Source organism: Populus alba, chromosome 15 (assembly GCF_005239225.2).
Source record: "Populus alba chromosome 15, ASM523922v2, whole genome shotgun sequence".
NCBI classification, from domain to species: domain Eukaryota; kingdom Viridiplantae; phylum Streptophyta; class Magnoliopsida; order Malpighiales; family Salicaceae; genus Populus; species Populus alba.
In genome coordinates, this window is record NC_133298.1 from 5,481,031 (window position 1) to 5,498,497 (window position 17,467).

Genomic DNA, 17,467 nt, shown 5'->3' on the forward strand with positions numbered 1-17,467 from the left:
ACTCAACCATGGGAACCCTTTAAGCCCATGAAGATAGAGTTGGTGAGAACAAAAGAGATACAATTGCACAACTACTGTTTTTAAAGTTTTCTCTAAAAGAGAAACATGATATTCCAGGATCCAGCCAAAGGTGCAGAAGCCATGGACAAGGCAGAGGAAGAGGAGGAAGAGGCAGATTTGAAAAAGAAGGCTGAGGTAGTCTCAACAAATCATCAATAAACTGGATGAAGCCAACCGGCCTTCCAAATCCTTAAGCAGTAGCAATCCGAGATACAGGTTTGACAAATAAAAAATTAAATGTTATAATTGTCAAGAAAAAAAAGAAGAAGCAAACCAAAGAGGTTGAAGAGAATGTCAATTTTCCCGCAGAAGAGTAGTAGGAAGCCACCCTATTACTAGTCTATGATGAACAATTGAAAATCAAAGAAAACATGTGGTATCTTGACAATAAAACTAACAACAACATGTGAAAGATAAAGACAAGTTTATAGAACTTGATAAATCAATTGCAAGTAATGTTATTTTTATAGATCATTCAAAGATTTGCATAAAAAAGAAAGGTACAATACTGATTCGAAAAGATGATAATCATCAATTTATTAGTAATATTTATAATATCCTAACTATAAAAAACCAATATATGGAATAATTATTGGAGAAAGGTTATAAAATCAAGATGAAACATTGTGGCTAGACATTATTTGATTCCCATGGAACGCTTATTGCTGAAGTAACCATGGCAAAAAAAACAGCTCCTGTCTGCGTCGATTCTCTACCCAGAAAAGGTGTCTGAGAAACTTTCATGCAGGTGTCATAAACAGTCCTTTAGAAATAGGGTTGTTTGAATTCGTAGTAAGGGTGCGGGAGGAAAGGGTTTACTTAAGGTGTTGAGGATTCAGGAGCCCAAGCACCCTTCACATGCACTTGTAGCAAAGTCTTGTGACAAATATTCTACTTATAACAGGATAAAAAGGGATCAAAGCTAAAGTTATTAGCTTCCAATATCCTCCTTTAACTTCTGTTCAAAAACTTATTGCAAAATTCTACCCGCAACACCCTATACTACCTGCAATGCAGTGCGGGCAAAATTGTTAAAAACCCCTGATAGATAATAAGTTGATTTTATTGAATGCACACTTCAAGATCTCAATTCATAAATAAAAATTTTCTGGATGTAACAATATATTAATACTGTCTGTACATTTTTTTATTGCATTAAAATTATTTTTTTATTTGTCCCGCAGCAAAATGCGGGTGAGTTTGCTTATTAGAAAGATAAAATATAGCAGAACGCTTATTGATGCCTGCCTTAATCTGCTTTAAGGTTTCAAATTCACCCTAGTGCACTAGATCCCTCTAGAAAGTCAAGAAAATTTGGGAAACTTCTCGAGTTCAAACTAAGATCTAGCTAAATATAAACTAGGGCTAAGACTATGAGGGCTTCACTTAAGATTCTTCTTCTGATTGAGAGCTTGCGGCAGGAAAGGTATCGACAAAGAACTCCTCGACTGATGCAAATAACAAAAAAGTTAAATAAAAAATCTGGAGATAAGAGTGATGCAAATAACAAAAATGTTATATAAAATATCTGGAGATATAGTGGGTCTAAAACACGAATAAAAGAACTGGCAATTTACCATTGTCATTTTGCTCTGAAGGATCAAGCAATCCGGTAGAACTGGAACCTGAATACGCTGCTCAGCATATGAAAGAATAACATGAATTAAGCAACTCAGCAAATAAAAGGGGGATTTTTATCATATTATGTAATCAAGTCTAATGCAGTTTTTGCTTAATTGCTGTTGTTGACTTTCCTTGAGTCGGTTAATGATTTGATAGATGTAATAGTGAATTACTTGGAACTAATTTAGAATGATGCGCGCGCGCACCACGAAGAGTTTCAGAATATAATGTGTTTGTCTCACCTTCTACCAAGTTATTGAAGCTAGCATTACCACGTCCATGTGGCACCTGTCTTACACTTTGCAAACGAGATAACTCAGCAAATTCAACAGCTGATGGGGCCCCACTCTCTTGTATCTCTCTTGGAATGAAAGGAAAATGACCTTGGGATGTAACTGATACAGGACTTGGAATCTCTGGCTTCATAAAAGGATGGTTAGGTTCTATATCTGCTGCGTTATTGTCCATTGCCATCCTTCAACAAACAGCAGAGCAGTAAGATCACAACAGCATAAACCAAGTACTTGTATTGTTCCTATTATATCGCTTGATAATTTGTATGACCTCTAAACTTTTCAGTTCAATCTAATTTATCAATATTTTGTATATCTACAAACACATTTATGTATGTCAACTCTGTTTCTGTTTTGTTACTTGTGCAACAAGATTCACCAAGTTCCAGGCAAATCAACAATCACAACATAATGCATGGATGATAATGAAAACTTCTATGGAAGAAGCATATTTCAAAATCAAAGCAGATTTATACTGTTGAGAGTATATATCTATAACAATAGCATTTAGAGCACACTGAATAATAAGCACAAGTGCAAAGGTATCATTCATGAAACATCCACATGGCAACTTCCTATGATATCACCAGTGTAATTGTATGAATTACAAGCCAGATGAGCATTAAACGTTAAGAATAGAAAAGACAAGAAACCAAGACTGAGAAGGAAGTCTCACCATATCCCATAATTCATCTGAGTTGAGAGGAAATTGCCCCATCCTGGGTTTTCATATACCGGCTCATAGTTGGAAATGGTGCCTGTGGAATCATTCTGGGAATTACTAGTTGATGCAATTGGATGCTGCTGCGGGAGGGTATATACCTTATTTAAATGGTTAACTGTGCTACAGAAAAGGAGCAAAAAGCTCTAATTCAGAAAAAATATCATGATAAAATAGCAATAAGGATTTTTACTTGCTGGAAATAATTGGCATGATGAATAACAACTTGAGAATAATTCAGACAACCTAGCAAAATTGTATATGTTTTGTGCTTGGATGTGGTTTTTTATCTTGAAGAAAGTTTTGGATTGTGTTTTATGTGCCCGATAAGAGATTCAAAGTGTCTAACTCTTACGCACTCCTTTGGCCACCTCTTTGTAATGTACATGACTATAGAAATACCATACTATCAATACCATGGTTATTCCTTTCACTCAAAAGATTTCTTCAGAATTGTCTGTGCAATTAACAAGATCCCCTTGCATACCAGTGCAAAAAAGGAAGACTGTGGAGGTGCTACCTAGGTAGGGGGTAAAAGGTTGATTTCAGGGCATCAGACGCCCAGCTCCAATCTTCCATTCAAGATAATAAAATTAGCCTTTACAAATAAAGGCAGTAGAGAAAAATGTTGAGAGCATATTTTTTTCTAGCAGTATATTTTTTTCAAATTTATTCAAATGCTAACTTGTATTCTCTAACTTTATGATGCTTTTGATACAATATAATATTTATGCCATTAACTTACCTGGCATGTGCTGAATGCCTTCCTGCATGGGTGCCAAGGGAGCCTCTAGAGGTGCAGCGTATCTCAGCAAATTGTGGTGATTCTCAAGTAATTCATTGAACTTAGCAATTTGTTTCTTCAAAACTAACTTTGTGTAATAGGCCTTAAAAAATCCTGCATTTTCTTGCTCCAATCTATTCCATACTAGGAAAAAAAGAATGTTGGAGCTATTATTTATAACAAAATATATAATATTAATACAAACCATCGATTCATGCACTTAATCCCAAATATATGCAGCGGATAAACATAGCATGTAACAGAAGAATAGGGGAAAAGGAAAAGATTATCATTAGCAACACTGGATCACAATGATAAAATATCAGCCCAGGCACTCCAATGATAGAAGCACCATTGCACTAACATCTCGTTCTTTTTGTCCATTTATCGAGTGATGACAACCAAGCACCACTGTATGTAGAAGAGCAAGTAAGAAGACTTGTAGTGAGGAATGAGTGATTTACCTATGCTTGTAAAGCCAGGCTGAATTCTAGCTTGTTCTAGAGTGTCTTAACCACTTCATCTTTATTCATATAAAGTTGAAGACACCTTTCGATCAAATCTTGGACCTAAACAGCCAATTATATAAAAAACAAAGCAAAAACATAGAATGATTTATCTCAATTGCAATCTATAAATCAACAAAACCATACACTGATGCAGATGAGCATCAAATGTATTCTCTTACAATTTTAATTTTTCTCTACAGAGAGAAGCTGTTCTGCTGTTTCTTGCAATGGACACTGAACCAGTACCCACACCAGAAGCCCCAGGTGTCATATTTTGTTGGTTTCTTAGTCTTGCTTCGGCCGGATCCTGTAAGCGTTTATTTCAATTAGTGATCCAAACCAATAGGAAACAAAATAGGTTTAATAGCGCTCAATTATCTTCACTTGGCACAGCAATGCAAGCAATATGGGAGGGGGTTTTCAATAATTGGAAATGTCTATTACTTATCTAGCATTGTCTGTAGTTTGATTAGAACAGAATTTTCAACAGAGATAAAAAATGTTCATCGTGGCCAATAACTCCACGCGTATAACCAGCCCAGATTCTTACTGGTAATTCAATATCAGTGTTCCACAACAGAGATGAGCTGTGACAGCACTCGAAGCTGGTTTGCTACTAACTACAACATTAATACCATATGACATAAGACTTGAAAAAATTGACTAATTACTTTAAGAAAACAGACAAAGAAAGTACGAGTTGATGAAGTCAATACCTTTTCAAACTTCATTTTAACTCAATAATAGCAAGGATCTCTCTTGATGCTGTAAAGGAAATGTATGGTTACCTGAATTTGATAATATAAATTAGAAATTATATATATATATATAAATAAAAAAAATGATTCTTCGAATTCTACACAATTATTATGTTTTGTGCCTGAAATAAATAAGATTAGATCAAAACAAGGAGATTTTTTTTCGTGAACTTGATAAATAACCAAAATTCAAAACAAGGATAAGAACAAAAAAAATCACCTGGAATGAAACAAGATTCGATTTTTTTTCTTTCTTGCATTTTCTTAAGCAACCAAACAAAGCCAGTTCCAGATAATGGCAAGAGATTCAAAATTAAGATTATCAAACAGTAATTTAAGCCATAATCACATTTAATTAATGATAATGAAAATAACAATTAAAGGAAGTTTCATTATGTCATCTTCTAAGAAATCAAACACATCCAATCCAACAAAAAACACCAAAAAGATTCAAACTTTGAGTAGCCAAAATTTAAATTCCTCACAGAATATTTTTATTTCCTTTTGTTATTCACTTCATAAACAACCAACTCAACCAAATCAACAACTCATTGAAGTTCATAATCCCAATTTTGTAAGCAACCAAACACACCCAGCTCCCAAAAACAAAAAAGTTTTAAACTTTAAATCACCCCAGATTACAAAAACTTGAGAATTGCCAACAGATCACAAAAAATAAATCCTTGAATTGTTTATGATCACAAATATCTTACCTTCACTGGTATTGAAAGAGGGTTAGTGGCCGATGTTGGCTAGCCACTACAAATAACGAGTGAGAGTGTTTCAGTTCTAGCTTTCTACGTCTCCCTAAAGGGCGCACCTGAAAGTTGGTCACTATCTAAATAAAGAAAGAAGTGGCATTTTCTGGGCTTGTTTGCGAAACTCTTGGGCTTTCTTAGCCCAAAAACTTTTCTACTCTAAATTTTCTTACCATCCAAACATGACAGAAGTTATCTATCAGTCCCTGATATTTTGAGATTGCATTAATTGTTATGTGTGAACAGTATATATTTATCCCGTCATGAGATAATAAGCGAGCGTGCTAGTGCTCAACTTTATAAAATTCAACGAATGTAATTTTATAAATAATTTGGATAAAAGGTTTCAAAGATTTTAGTAACTTGGTTTCCATCTTTGACTAGATTCTTGGATTCATATCCCCAACATATTAGAGTAATGGAAATCCTTCATAACTACTTTTCTATTTTGGTTTGGATGCATATCTGGGTAATTTGCTACACATAGTTTGTTTTTATATTTTTAAAATATTTTTAAAAAATTAAGATTTTTTTATTTTTATTTTTTGCTTTAAATTATTTTTTTAATATTTTCTAATTATTTTAAAGTGTTAATATCAAAAATAGATTTTAAAAAAAAAAATATTATTTTAATATATTTTTAAATAAAAAATATCAGATTTTTTTTTATACAATACCATGGTCATTTGGGCATGTTCATGGGCTGGTTCCTAGACTGAAACATTTCTTGAAAATAGGTTCAAGGCTCAGCCCATAAACAAAAACATGTGGTGGTGCTATAATAATCTGATAATTAATAATCATCATGATTATCACACATGCCTTGAAGGAAAAGGAGGCCAAGATGGCGGCCTGAAGGCAGTCGTACGTAATGCCTGATGGTGGCAGACTCGTGCAGCAGACGTGTTAGTATTTTTTATTTATTTATAAAAATATCACTTCGCTACGATAACTAAATAAATAATTATTATGAATAACTCATGAACAAGCCATTTAAAGGGCAAGGGAGTCTGTAGCAAAAAAAAAAATTAATAAAAAAAATAATAATAATAATAATAATAATAATAATAATAATAAAATTAATATATATATATATATATATATATATATATAAAATCAAATAGCTCCTAAAACATGGCAGAATGTTTTTTTGAAGGATCTAAAAAAACAGTGAAAATACAGATATGTCTCTAAATAATTATAGAACCACAAATTAACCATACCGTTACACTACAGTAAACCAAGAAATGCGTGCAGTGGTTTTCCCACTGTAATAAGCATCTTATCATTTAATAATCACCACTCGCCGCCATTGTTGCCTGAACGTTAAGGGTCACGGTCATGATGACTGGTACCAACAACCGTCCGATGGTGATATCCAATACTAATCAGCCACTATGATTGGTGGCCGGGGCCCCACAATTCTAATCAACCACCTCGCCGCTCCACCAATGACCATAAATTGCTATTTAGAAAAAAAAATCGAAATCACATTATTAAATATCCTGTCATTTCATCAGAAATAATTGATAGGAGATCATAAAGTTACATAAAAAAACACACACAGATATATAACTTTATATTCAATTGTGACTTTGACCTTAGAATTGATTATAAAATTAACAGCAGATGATATATATATATATATGGCATAATATAACGTGGCACCATACCACAATAGTTAAAAAGTTTCAGCCCGTCTCCTGGCAGCAGCCGCGAGTAGGCATTTTAGTGATAACCAATAGGAGCAGGAGCTTCTTTTAGTTCACGTCCTTGATAGTGTATGTCCTGCAATTGATTCAAGAACAACGGATAAGAATTTGGAAAGAAGAGCTGTCTTAAATGAAGATAAGGGTTCAAGAATGGCGAATCTGAACAATTTCAATCAGATTCTTAATTAATTACCGATGCAAAATGATTCACATCGCGGTGGTGGGCCTCATCAGCTCTCACAACCAGAACAACATCGCGGAGGGTGGCGTCAGGAGGCAACCGCCAGTAATCAACAGCAATGGCCGGAGCAGGAACATTCTCAATGTTGCCTTTGTCCAACTCCTTCAAGAACTCGGTGTAGGAATGGATAGCTTCTTCCTCGAGGTACCCCACCATGCGATGAGCGAACTTGGGGGAGATGATGTAGCCAAGGAAGTAAGCATTCAAGAAAACACCTTGGACAGTAATCACCAGAGCGCGCTCATACCACCTGGGCTTCGCCACCTCCATGAACGTCATGAGATGCATACGCTCGTTTTCAGCCTCGTCAAGAAGTGTTTTGATCCATCCTCCACTGTGTTCAAATCGCCTCAAGGACTTGCAGTGTAGCAGCATGCCTCCTACCATTCCTGGCACTGCTGCCACAGTTTCTAGCATCATTGCACGGCAGCCATACCTCCTCTGTTACATGCACAAACAAGACCAAGTTTTTAAGACACCGGCATTAATTCAATTTTTGAATTGTGAATCTAACAATCTTTTGCAGTTAGCAAGATTCACAGATGGTTGTTTTTCCTTGCAAAAGATAGGAGAATTTAGAAATTTGATTCCTGATATTTAAGAACTAAAGGAATACTTTCCCAGATCATTTTCCCCTGAACTCATCCACAAGTAATTTTCATTTCACAGATAAACGCCAATCAATTGGCCTCTGATGCTATATTTCACACAACAACAGAGGGCTAGCATTCTGTTTTACCTTAAAAACCAAAACAGAAGTCAAACTTCTGGCCCAATAGCAATATTTTCATGGATTATCTTTCAATTTCGTTAACAAAAAACAATCTTGATAATTTGGTGTGAAGGTATCTGAACAGACACAACTTAATGAATCTAAAGAGTCAGAATTTGCAAACTCTGTAATTAAATTGATCAAAAAGAACAAAAGAAAACAAGGGTAAAGTGAAGAAATTGAACTAATCATACCTGAAAGAACAGATCAGTGGGAAATCTCAAAGCCTTGACCATCCAATAAGCCATTTTGTCCAAAAAAGTGGCTGGGACATGATGTTTCTTCAGGTCAATTGATAAATCAGCAGAATACGTCTCCCATGGCTTCAATTTCATAGAACAGACCATAAGTACAGGATCAATCTTCAAATCCCAAAATGAAAAGAAAACATGTACTGAATTCCACAACATTTTTTATGCATATCTAGTCCAGTACTGATCCTCGAATCACAGACTTGAAAAAGAGAGCAGATCTTCAACTTGCTCTCCTATACCACCCTAACAAGAACAAAAAGTTTCCAAATAAACAAAGAAGAAAACTTTTTTACCAAGAAAGCAACTTTGATTCGAGAAACCCAAACCCTACTAGGAGGAACACCCCCGTAAAAAAGTAAAGAAATATTTAAAGAAATTAACAATCTTACCCTAAAACAATTCCACTTCCATTCAGCCCCATCTTCTTTAGTAACCCTACTAGGAGGAACACCCCAGTAACTAGCAATCTCCTTCTTCTCCTCTTTATCACCACCTTCCGCAACCGGTTGGGTTTGCTTCATCTCCACCTTCTGTTGATCCTTCTCGCCGAAACTCATAGTACTTCCATGCCTCACACCAAAAACCGAACCACGAACCCAAAATTCACCAATATTCTTACGCACAACATCCCCATGAAACTCCACCGCTTTGGCTGTGACTGCCTCTTTGGCTATTATGCCACGAGAGATGGCTGTTGAGAAAGAACGTGAAACCAACATCATGGAACTCGCCAACTTGACGCCTCCGCCGCGGCTTGCCATCATCATCTTGATGATCAGGAATGCCACAAAATAGGAAGTTTTCTTTCTTCTTCTTTTTTTCCTTGTCGGTTTCTGTGGTTAGAAAGTTTGCAGAGATATAAAAGAGAGATTTAGAGGGCGTTTTGGTATTTTGCTTCGACTTTCTTTTGGTGAGGTTTAAGGAAGGTTTATATAAAAATGATAGAGTGTGGGTGTAAGTTTTTTATTAGAGCTATAGACACGGTTTCCTATGGATGTATAATAAAATTATATATTTATCTTCGAATGGAGAAAAAAAAGCTTTGATGATGGGGTGCTTTGCTGTTTTTTATTGTCCATTAGTTATTAAAATATTATCTAGGGATGTTTAAGTTTTTTTTATTTTTTATACAGTAAAAATATCACATTTAGAGTGGTTGAAGAAAAGTTTTTTTCAACTTTTCATAAATTTTTAAATAATAAAAATATTTCTTTATTCTCAGGATTAAAATATTATTATGCTGTTGAATAAGGATTTTTTTAGTTTTTTAATTATTCATGTACAATAAAAATATGTTTTTGGCTTTCGATAAGACAAAAAATAAAGTTAATATTTGGAGGTATTTTTATACATTCATATCAATTTTTAGGGTAATTACCAAGGTCATAAGAGATGTTCTTGTATTTTAAAGTTGTATTTTTAATTTTTAAATAATAATAAAAAAGTAATAGTGCGTGCTTAGCACGAGCTAATAAGTGGGTGAATTTAAATGGGTGGCGCGTATATGACACCACCCAATAATCAAACTTGATTTTTTGCTTTTTCTTTTATGCATCATCATGCCTTCTTCCATGTGATATGGCAAACAAAAGCGTATGGTGGTCGAATTGTTTCTGAAAATCTTTTTTTTTTTCTCTCTCTCCTACCATGTAAATGCTCAATTGTCCTTTTTTTTATTTTTTAATTTTAGTCCTCATTCTTTTAATTTTTTATTTCTTTTATAGAAGTTTTTTTTTTTAATTTAGTCATTTAATTACAATTTTTCATATGTTTTGTTTTCCATTTCATTTTTTATTCTTTTTGATTTTTAATTTTTTTTCTTGGTCCTTTTGTTAATTTTTTTTGCTATCAATTTCATCATTCAATCAAAGTTTTTGTTATTTTATTTTTTATAAGTTGATCTTCATTCTTTTTAATTTCTTTTTTCTTTTGTTAAAGCTATTTTTCAATTAAATTTAACTCTCCAATTAAAATATTTTGTTTGCCCTCTGATTAATGTTTTTTATTTTCACCCTATTTTTTCTTAAATCCATTTGTGTGATTGATTTTTTTTCTTGGTTTTATTTTTTGATATTTGATTTGTTATGTATTCGGCTTTGTGCGATCTTATCTTTATGTATTAGTTTTTTTAAATATTAATCTTGTTATTTTCTTTGATTTCTTTTGTATGAGTTTATTTTGGTCTCATGACGTAGGTTGCAGGTTTTGCATTCCTTTTTATAATATAAGTTTTTTTTTTAATTGTCTTGTTCATGTTTGGGTTTTCAAGATATTTTTGTAATTTATCTAGATTTATTTTGTTTTATACAAATAAAATTTATTTTTTAAAATAAAAAATATTATTTTAAAATATTATTTTATATGCATTCGGCCTTGCATGATATCTTTTAAAAAACAAGTTAAAATGCAAAAATAAACACGAAATTAAAAAGTCCATGAGATATGGATATGAGTAAACTAAATTTCTAGGTGAGATGATTCTGTTGTGGAAAAATAGTAGTATGGATGAATTTTGAACAAATGATAAATTATTCTGTTGTTTTAATAGCTGAGGTGGTTTTGAATCGTTTTCTCATATTATAGTTAACTATTTTTTAGTGAACAATATATGCAATACACTGTTCATGTTAATTGCACTATTCATTGAACAGTGCAATTAACATGAACAGTTAATAAAAGGCATGAAAAAATGGCTGCTTTTCACCTCTGCCCTGTCGGAAAGTGTTTTCCTTTATTTAAGAAAGGAATTCACTTTCCTTTGTTAACACTAATTCATTTTCCATTGACTGAATTTACTTTCCTTTGACTTTTTTCTTATTGTTTGCCAAACATCGGAAAAGCAGGAAAGTGAATTCCAGGAATTCACTTTCCTGCAATCAAACACAGCCTAAGTGTACAAAATGAGTCAATCGAATTTATTAGCTATTGGTCAGCTCATAGCTGTCAAGATTCAAACCTCAAGTATAAGAGATTAAGATTTTTATTCTTTTGTTCTTTATGATAATGCAAAAGGTGAACAAAAAAAAAAAGAGTAACCAACATCATTATATTTTTCAAGGAATTATTTAATTTGGTATCCAAATGATATTTTTAATCAATCTATTTCTATCAAAAAAATTATATAGTTTTTAAATCCAATCTGAGATCGACTCAATACAATTCTTTGTTCACAAGTCAACCTAAATTTGTTTTTATTTTATAAAAAAATTGAAAATGCATCACTTTAGAAAAAAAAAATAGAAAAAAAAAATTAATAAGTTTTAATTAGATTTTTTTTCCAGGCTAACCATGTTACGAGCAATTCATGTTTTTTTATATATTATACCCCATCAATTATTTGATTATTTTTGTTGAGATTCGGTTTAGTTTAGACTCTAAATTACTCGAATTATGGATCAACTCGTCTGTTTTTAAAAAATAAAAAAATTAGCCTTAATAATTTCATTTAAAAAGAAAAATAATAACTGAGGAATTTGCTAGAACGAATTAATCAGAACACCACTAAAGATATTTAGCATGAATTAGTCTTTAATTAATCTTTCGACTCGTTTTATATATATATTCTGCTTCAAGACTTGACTTTCTGACATTAAATGTGGTCGCCATGTCGGAATTTTCTTTTTATCAGAGAACGTGTCCTAGATTTTTTTTTCCTTTTTGCCGATTCTGCCCTTTCAACTTTTTCCAAAAATATGGGGAGTCAGTAAGAAAGAAAAGTCGTATGAAAGCGACTCCCGGCAACTTGCGCAGTAGCCTGACAACTTTGAAGCCTTCTGTGGTCACAGTCCAACACAGAATAGTCAACACCGTTGGAGGATCCATCCGGGTCATCAGATTATAGAGTTAACTTGTGAATTATCATATTATCATATGATTTTTTATGTTAATTTATATTAATTATTTTTATTAAAATAGCATAGTTTTATTTTTTTAAAAATCTTATTTGGTGTCGTATAAATGAATTTAATTGGATCAACTAAATTAATAAAAACTTAAATAAATTAATTAGATTTTATTTCATGAATCTACTTTTAATATTAAACCTAAAAATTAGTTTTTGATTAGGTTAGAGATTGTGAGTTTTTTTGTGTCATTCGCCAGCTGAATTTAACAATTATAAATCAAATTATACTTTTTATTATTTCAGAGATAAAGAAATATTGAATATTTAATTTTTTATTTTATTAATTAAATGTTTTTAATATAACTTTTTATCAACTGAGAAAAGGCAATTAATTGTTTTTACGAAATATTTGTTGAAAGTTTAGTGATGTATTAATTAAATGATGACATGAATATTAAAATTTTATATAAAAATAATAATGTTACTTTAGATATATCACGTCACCAACTAAACCATGTAACACGTATCAAAAATCTAGCTTTTAGGCTTATAATTTATAAAGTGTCTTGAAATAAAACTTTTTAAATTTGGTAAAATAAAACCAATATTTCATGCTTGCGTTTATGATATCGACTTTTTTTTTTTCCTTTAATATTTTGGTGTCTATGTCATTATTTAAACATTAATAAGTTTTTCATAGGGCTTGTGTATTTAATATTATAGTATAAAATGCTTTTTAATTAAACATATATTAAAATAGTATTTTTTTTAGATTTGTTTTTTAATTTTTGATATCAACACATTAAATCTATCAAAAAAATATTTAAAAATATTAATTTAATGTTTTTTTTATATAATCTTTTTTAAAAATAAAACTACTACGATAAAATTCAAGTAACATGCCTGAATTAATTATCTCTTTATTGGAATGTAAAAAACGTTAAGAGAAAGAAGTTATCATTTCAGATGCAAGTAAACATGCCTGGAATCTCGCTAATTTAAAATAACTTTAATCTTTGTATAAAAAATTGACTCGAAAAAGCTCTAATTAACCGTTGAAAAAACTACAAATCAGTCTGAGATTCTCACTTGCATGTGTTGCCACTGTTGTCATAAAAGTTATAGATGAACTCGTTAACTAGATTCAATTAAATTTATAGACGTTATTAGAAGCAACATTCGATATGTTGTTGGAAATGACTCATCTATTCATTTCTGGACTGATGTGTGGGTCGGATGATTACTATATAAAATTCCTTTTCTAGATTGTTTCTTGTCTCTAGTTCTAGGGACGCAACAGTGGCAGATTCAGGACATTAGATTCAAGAACATTGGATCTGGTCCTTAAAATGATGAAGATAACGTTTGATATATGAGTCAGAAGATGCAGCCTCTCTTAACTCTATCCTAGCTTCAGCTGTCGCGAGTAACAGTGGTCATGACAAGAAAATTTGAACAGCCAACAGTGATGACAGCTTTTTGGTGAAAACAAAGTATAAATGGAGGGGATCTTTACTTTCAAATAGATGTTTGGTTGAAGAATTACCCTTCAAAAATTCAATGCTATCTATTCCGAATAATCTCAGCTAAAGAGTTTTTTGTTTCATTACCGTTTACCGTTTAGTGCTGGAAGCTTGAGCAACTTGCAATCTTTGTGATATGGTTATTCTGAACATTTACCATCTTTTTATTTACTGTGATTTTGCTTGGAATATTTAGATGGGAATTCTATCTTGATGGGAAATTAATAAATGTTTTTCTAGGCATTTGGATAACATGTTATATTAATGGTTTGCGTTGGTTATTAAAAATTTTCAAAAAAAAAAAAAAGCTTTGAAGCCTTTATCCTTCTGCATAGCTTGGAATATATGGCTAGTTTAAAATAATATTATCTTTCAAGAGATTACTATGAATCTTAATACTTGCTTTAGCTTGATCCTTCATCGTGTTTTTTATTAGCTGAAGTCCTCTAATCATCGGTTTACATTTTGGATATATGATCTTCTAATAAGTGTAGATAATATTAAGTTTTGGACAAATCATCGTAAGACTTGCTAGTGTTGTTTTTAATTTATTATTATTATTTTTTTCATATCTGAGTGTAAGTTTTTGGTTTTTTTTTTTAATAGCTACAGTCTAAATAGCCATGTTTTTAATAAAATCAACAATTATATATATAAAAAAAAAAAATCATCTAACTCTGCCTTAACTTTGACTCCCTCACTTCCAATCATTTCTTGTGTATAATGTACTTGAACCATAAGTTTAGGGTTGCATGCATGGTTTCCTCAACTTCATATGTCAGGAAAATAGATTTTGAATCTTTTAATGATAATAAGAGAACAGAGCCCGACAAATCCGGGGGTGCACATGCCCTTAACTAGGAGTCTCTTGCGAGGGCACCGGTTTATTCATGGACTTTGCCAAAGTCCGATGGCCTTATAAAATTCTTTGCACCTGGCAAGAGTCATTTTGGACAGGAGCACATTGCCAAGTCTCAACTCTTTTCTGCTAGGCCATCTCGATTTGGTTGATCATTAGAGGTTAGAAAATGTTAGAAAGAAGTCCAATAAAAACAATGGAGATCCTTAGACTTGAACTATTAAGCACGTAATAACTTATAACTACACCAATTATATTTGTTAGATTTGATCTAATGGACTCGAAAAAAGTTGAGTTATTAGGTCTATTAGGTATTTGAGATTATGATTCCATCATGTTTTTTTTTAATTAAATTTTTTTAGTTTCAAATTATTTTTTGTGTTTTTGGATTGTTTTTATTTATTGATGTAAAAAATAAAAAAAATATATTATTTTAATAGATTTTCAAATAAAAAATACTTTAAAAAATAATTTTTTATTATATTCTCAAACAAACACTAATTTTATCAGATCAATATATTTTATGTTTTAACTTTTGAAACCCGACGTGAATCAAACTCTAAATAATAGGTTTTTCAAGTAACCACTAGGAAGGTTCAAGTTTAACCATTCCAATTATTATTGTTATTAAAAAAAAGAAACGGTTGTATCCCAGAAGAAACAACATTACAAACAATACTCATATCGACATAAAGAATACATGAGACAGGTGATGTCCTGGTTTGGTTGTTAGGTGTAAACTTAGACCCCTTATTCTTCCTCTTCAAAACCAGAACAACTAAGGTCAATTGAATTGACGATTAAACATAAGCAATAACAACTATAAATTTATCTTGAAAATAACAACTATATAAACTCCCATCTAGTTTATCTAAAGATTCACTTTAAATTTTCTTTCTCCTTGTAAATAATTTTATATGTAGTTTTTGAAAATCAAAAGCTTATACTAAAATTAAATACTCTCTCTTTCTTTCTTTTTAATAACAAATAATTATATGCATTCCAAAAGAAAACATAACAAACAAAAAACGTATAAATACAACAGAAAATAACGAGGATTTAAACTTCGTCTAGTTTGAGAGAACATTGAAAAAACATTTAATTTTACTTTTATATTTGTGTTAATTATGTTATAACCCAATTTTTTATCTTGCTAAAATTTCTTATTTTTCATGTAAAAAAATTAAATATTTTTCTTAAGAAGAAGAAGAAAAACAAAGGAGAAAAAATAACACTTTGGATCAATCATGCATGCTATTCAAAATACCAGGTAGATGGATAATTTAGGATCTTATTAAAAACAATATTAGAAAATGGATTGAAAATGTGGTCAAGACTGCACAAATTAAAGGTCTGAGGACCAACACAAACAATATTGTAAAGTTTGACAATCTATTTTTGACAAATAAAGGCTTGATTAAGAAGAAAGTTGAATATGGGAGCAAAATTGCAAAATAGGAGAAGCCAAGGGCTCAATCTAATTTTGGAAGGGTTTTGGCCAAAATTGTAATATTTAATAAGTTTAGGGATGTAATTGAATTTTTGGATTGGTTTGATTAGTGCAATCAAGAATTTAATTGAAACAATTATCAAAATCTAGGAGTCAATTCAAGTTGAAATTGCAAGGAATAAATATGCAGGGAGCGAAATGAATAGGCATTGAGGTTCCAATGGTTTAATTGACTTAATCGGGGGTGGAATTAAATGAATTAGAATTTTAAAGAATCAATTAAGAACTGAATTGAATAAACTCAAAAGAAAGGACCATTTTATAAAGAATATAAAAATTCAAGAGTCCAATTACAAAATTCTATCAGTGAAATTTAAAAGCTTATAAAAGATAAGGACAAATTCAGGCTTAATTGAAAGATTTCAGAAGTTATGGGGGCAAATTGAAAAATGACTTTAAATTAACCTAAATCCCTCCTAGCAGACGACTCGTCGTATGGTTTTAAATCAAGGACTCGAATGACATGTCGTTCGAATACTGTTCATTTTCTTCTTCCTTTTGAACCAGAAAAAGCTGCCACTGTTAGCAAGGGAGGAGGAAAAAAAAAGGAGAGGACCGGAAAGCTTCAAGTTTTTGACCGCCAGCGAGGACATAAACCAGCCTCTCCTCCACCATTACCTCACAGTCTCATTGTCATTTCAACCCTTCCTGACGTACGGCATCAAAACTGACCTAGCAACGGTAGCCATCATCACAAACTCCGTCACCATCTACCCAGCCTCTCCTCCTTCCATCTGCACATCCTATGTTCTCTCATCTGAAAAGGAGTTTCAAAGAATAGTCCAAGATTTGTCTCGTTTTGGAGTTTTCCTCCGGGATTCAAGGCAATAAACTATCAAGAAATTCTTGCGTCGTGTGGGCATATTCAAACAATCATCAAAATCTTCACTGCCGTGACAGGAACGTAGCTTTGCAACCCTCACTTCATTATTTGAATCTAAGATCACTATTAATCATGCTGCCGTAATATGAGATGTCGGCCTTTTCTTCGCTTTCTATATTGTGATTTTTTAAGACTCTGTGAAACAAGAATGTGTTTTTTTTTTGAAAAAGGTGAATTATGGAAAAGTAAATTTCAGAAAAGTAATTTATTTTATTTGACAGTGTTATGAAAAATAAATTGAAAAATACTTTTCAGTATTTGGTTGTGTTATGGAAAATGAACTGAAAAATAATTTATTAATGAATTAATTTTTTTTTTTCAAGTTTATCTAATATATAAAAAATATTTAATCACTTATAATAA

General features: G+C 31.8%; 2 protein-coding genes and 1 long non-coding RNA gene across 5 annotated transcripts; all 3 read right to left on the minus strand.

The window, feature by feature from the left end:
• Positions 1-1,150: 1,150 nt before the first annotated feature.
• On the minus strand, positions 1,151-4,053 carry LOC118061271 (uncharacterized). Of its 3 annotated transcripts, XM_035074701.2 has the most exons (6): positions 3,946-4,053; positions 3,443-3,625; positions 2,653-2,815; positions 1,926-2,158; positions 1,638-1,694; positions 1,151-1,508 (listed from the first exon to the last, which is right to left on the minus strand). In XM_035074701.2, the coding sequence occupies exons 2-6, from the start codon at positions 3,468-3,470 to the stop codon at positions 1,447-1,449; spliced, it is 543 nt and encodes a 180-aa protein (XP_034930592.1). In that variant the 5' UTR covers positions 3,471-3,625; positions 3,946-4,053; the 3' UTR covers positions 1,151-1,446. The 3 variants fall into 3 exon arrangements, with proteins under 3 accessions (XP_034930592.1, XP_034930595.1, XP_034930590.1); XM_035074704.2 differs by lacking the exon at positions 3,946-4,053 and having other exon boundaries at positions 2,653-2,734; positions 3,443-3,939; XM_035074699.2 differs by lacking the exon at positions 3,946-4,053 and having other exon boundaries at positions 3,443-3,939.
• A 126-nt stretch (positions 4,054-4,179) lies between these two features.
• On the minus strand, positions 4,180-5,746 carry LOC140954606 (uncharacterized). The gene is made up of 3 exons (XR_012168020.1): positions 5,462-5,746; positions 4,707-4,778; positions 4,180-4,297 (listed from the first exon to the last, which is right to left on the minus strand). It is a non-coding gene; the product is annotated as an uncharacterized lncRNA (long non-coding RNA).
• An 895-nt stretch (positions 5,747-6,641) lies between these two features.
• Positions 6,642-9,378, minus strand: LOC118061269 (ubiquinol oxidase 2, mitochondrial). The gene is made up of 5 exons (XM_035074697.2): positions 8,875-9,378; positions 8,426-8,554; positions 7,412-7,900; positions 7,180-7,294; positions 6,642-6,971 (listed from the first exon to the last, which is right to left on the minus strand). The coding sequence occupies exons 1-4, from the start codon at positions 9,250-9,252 to the stop codon at positions 7,235-7,237; spliced, it is 1,056 nt and encodes a 351-aa protein (XP_034930588.1). The 5' UTR covers positions 9,253-9,378; the 3' UTR covers positions 6,642-6,971; positions 7,180-7,234.
• Positions 9,379-17,467: the final 8,089 nt, after the last annotated feature.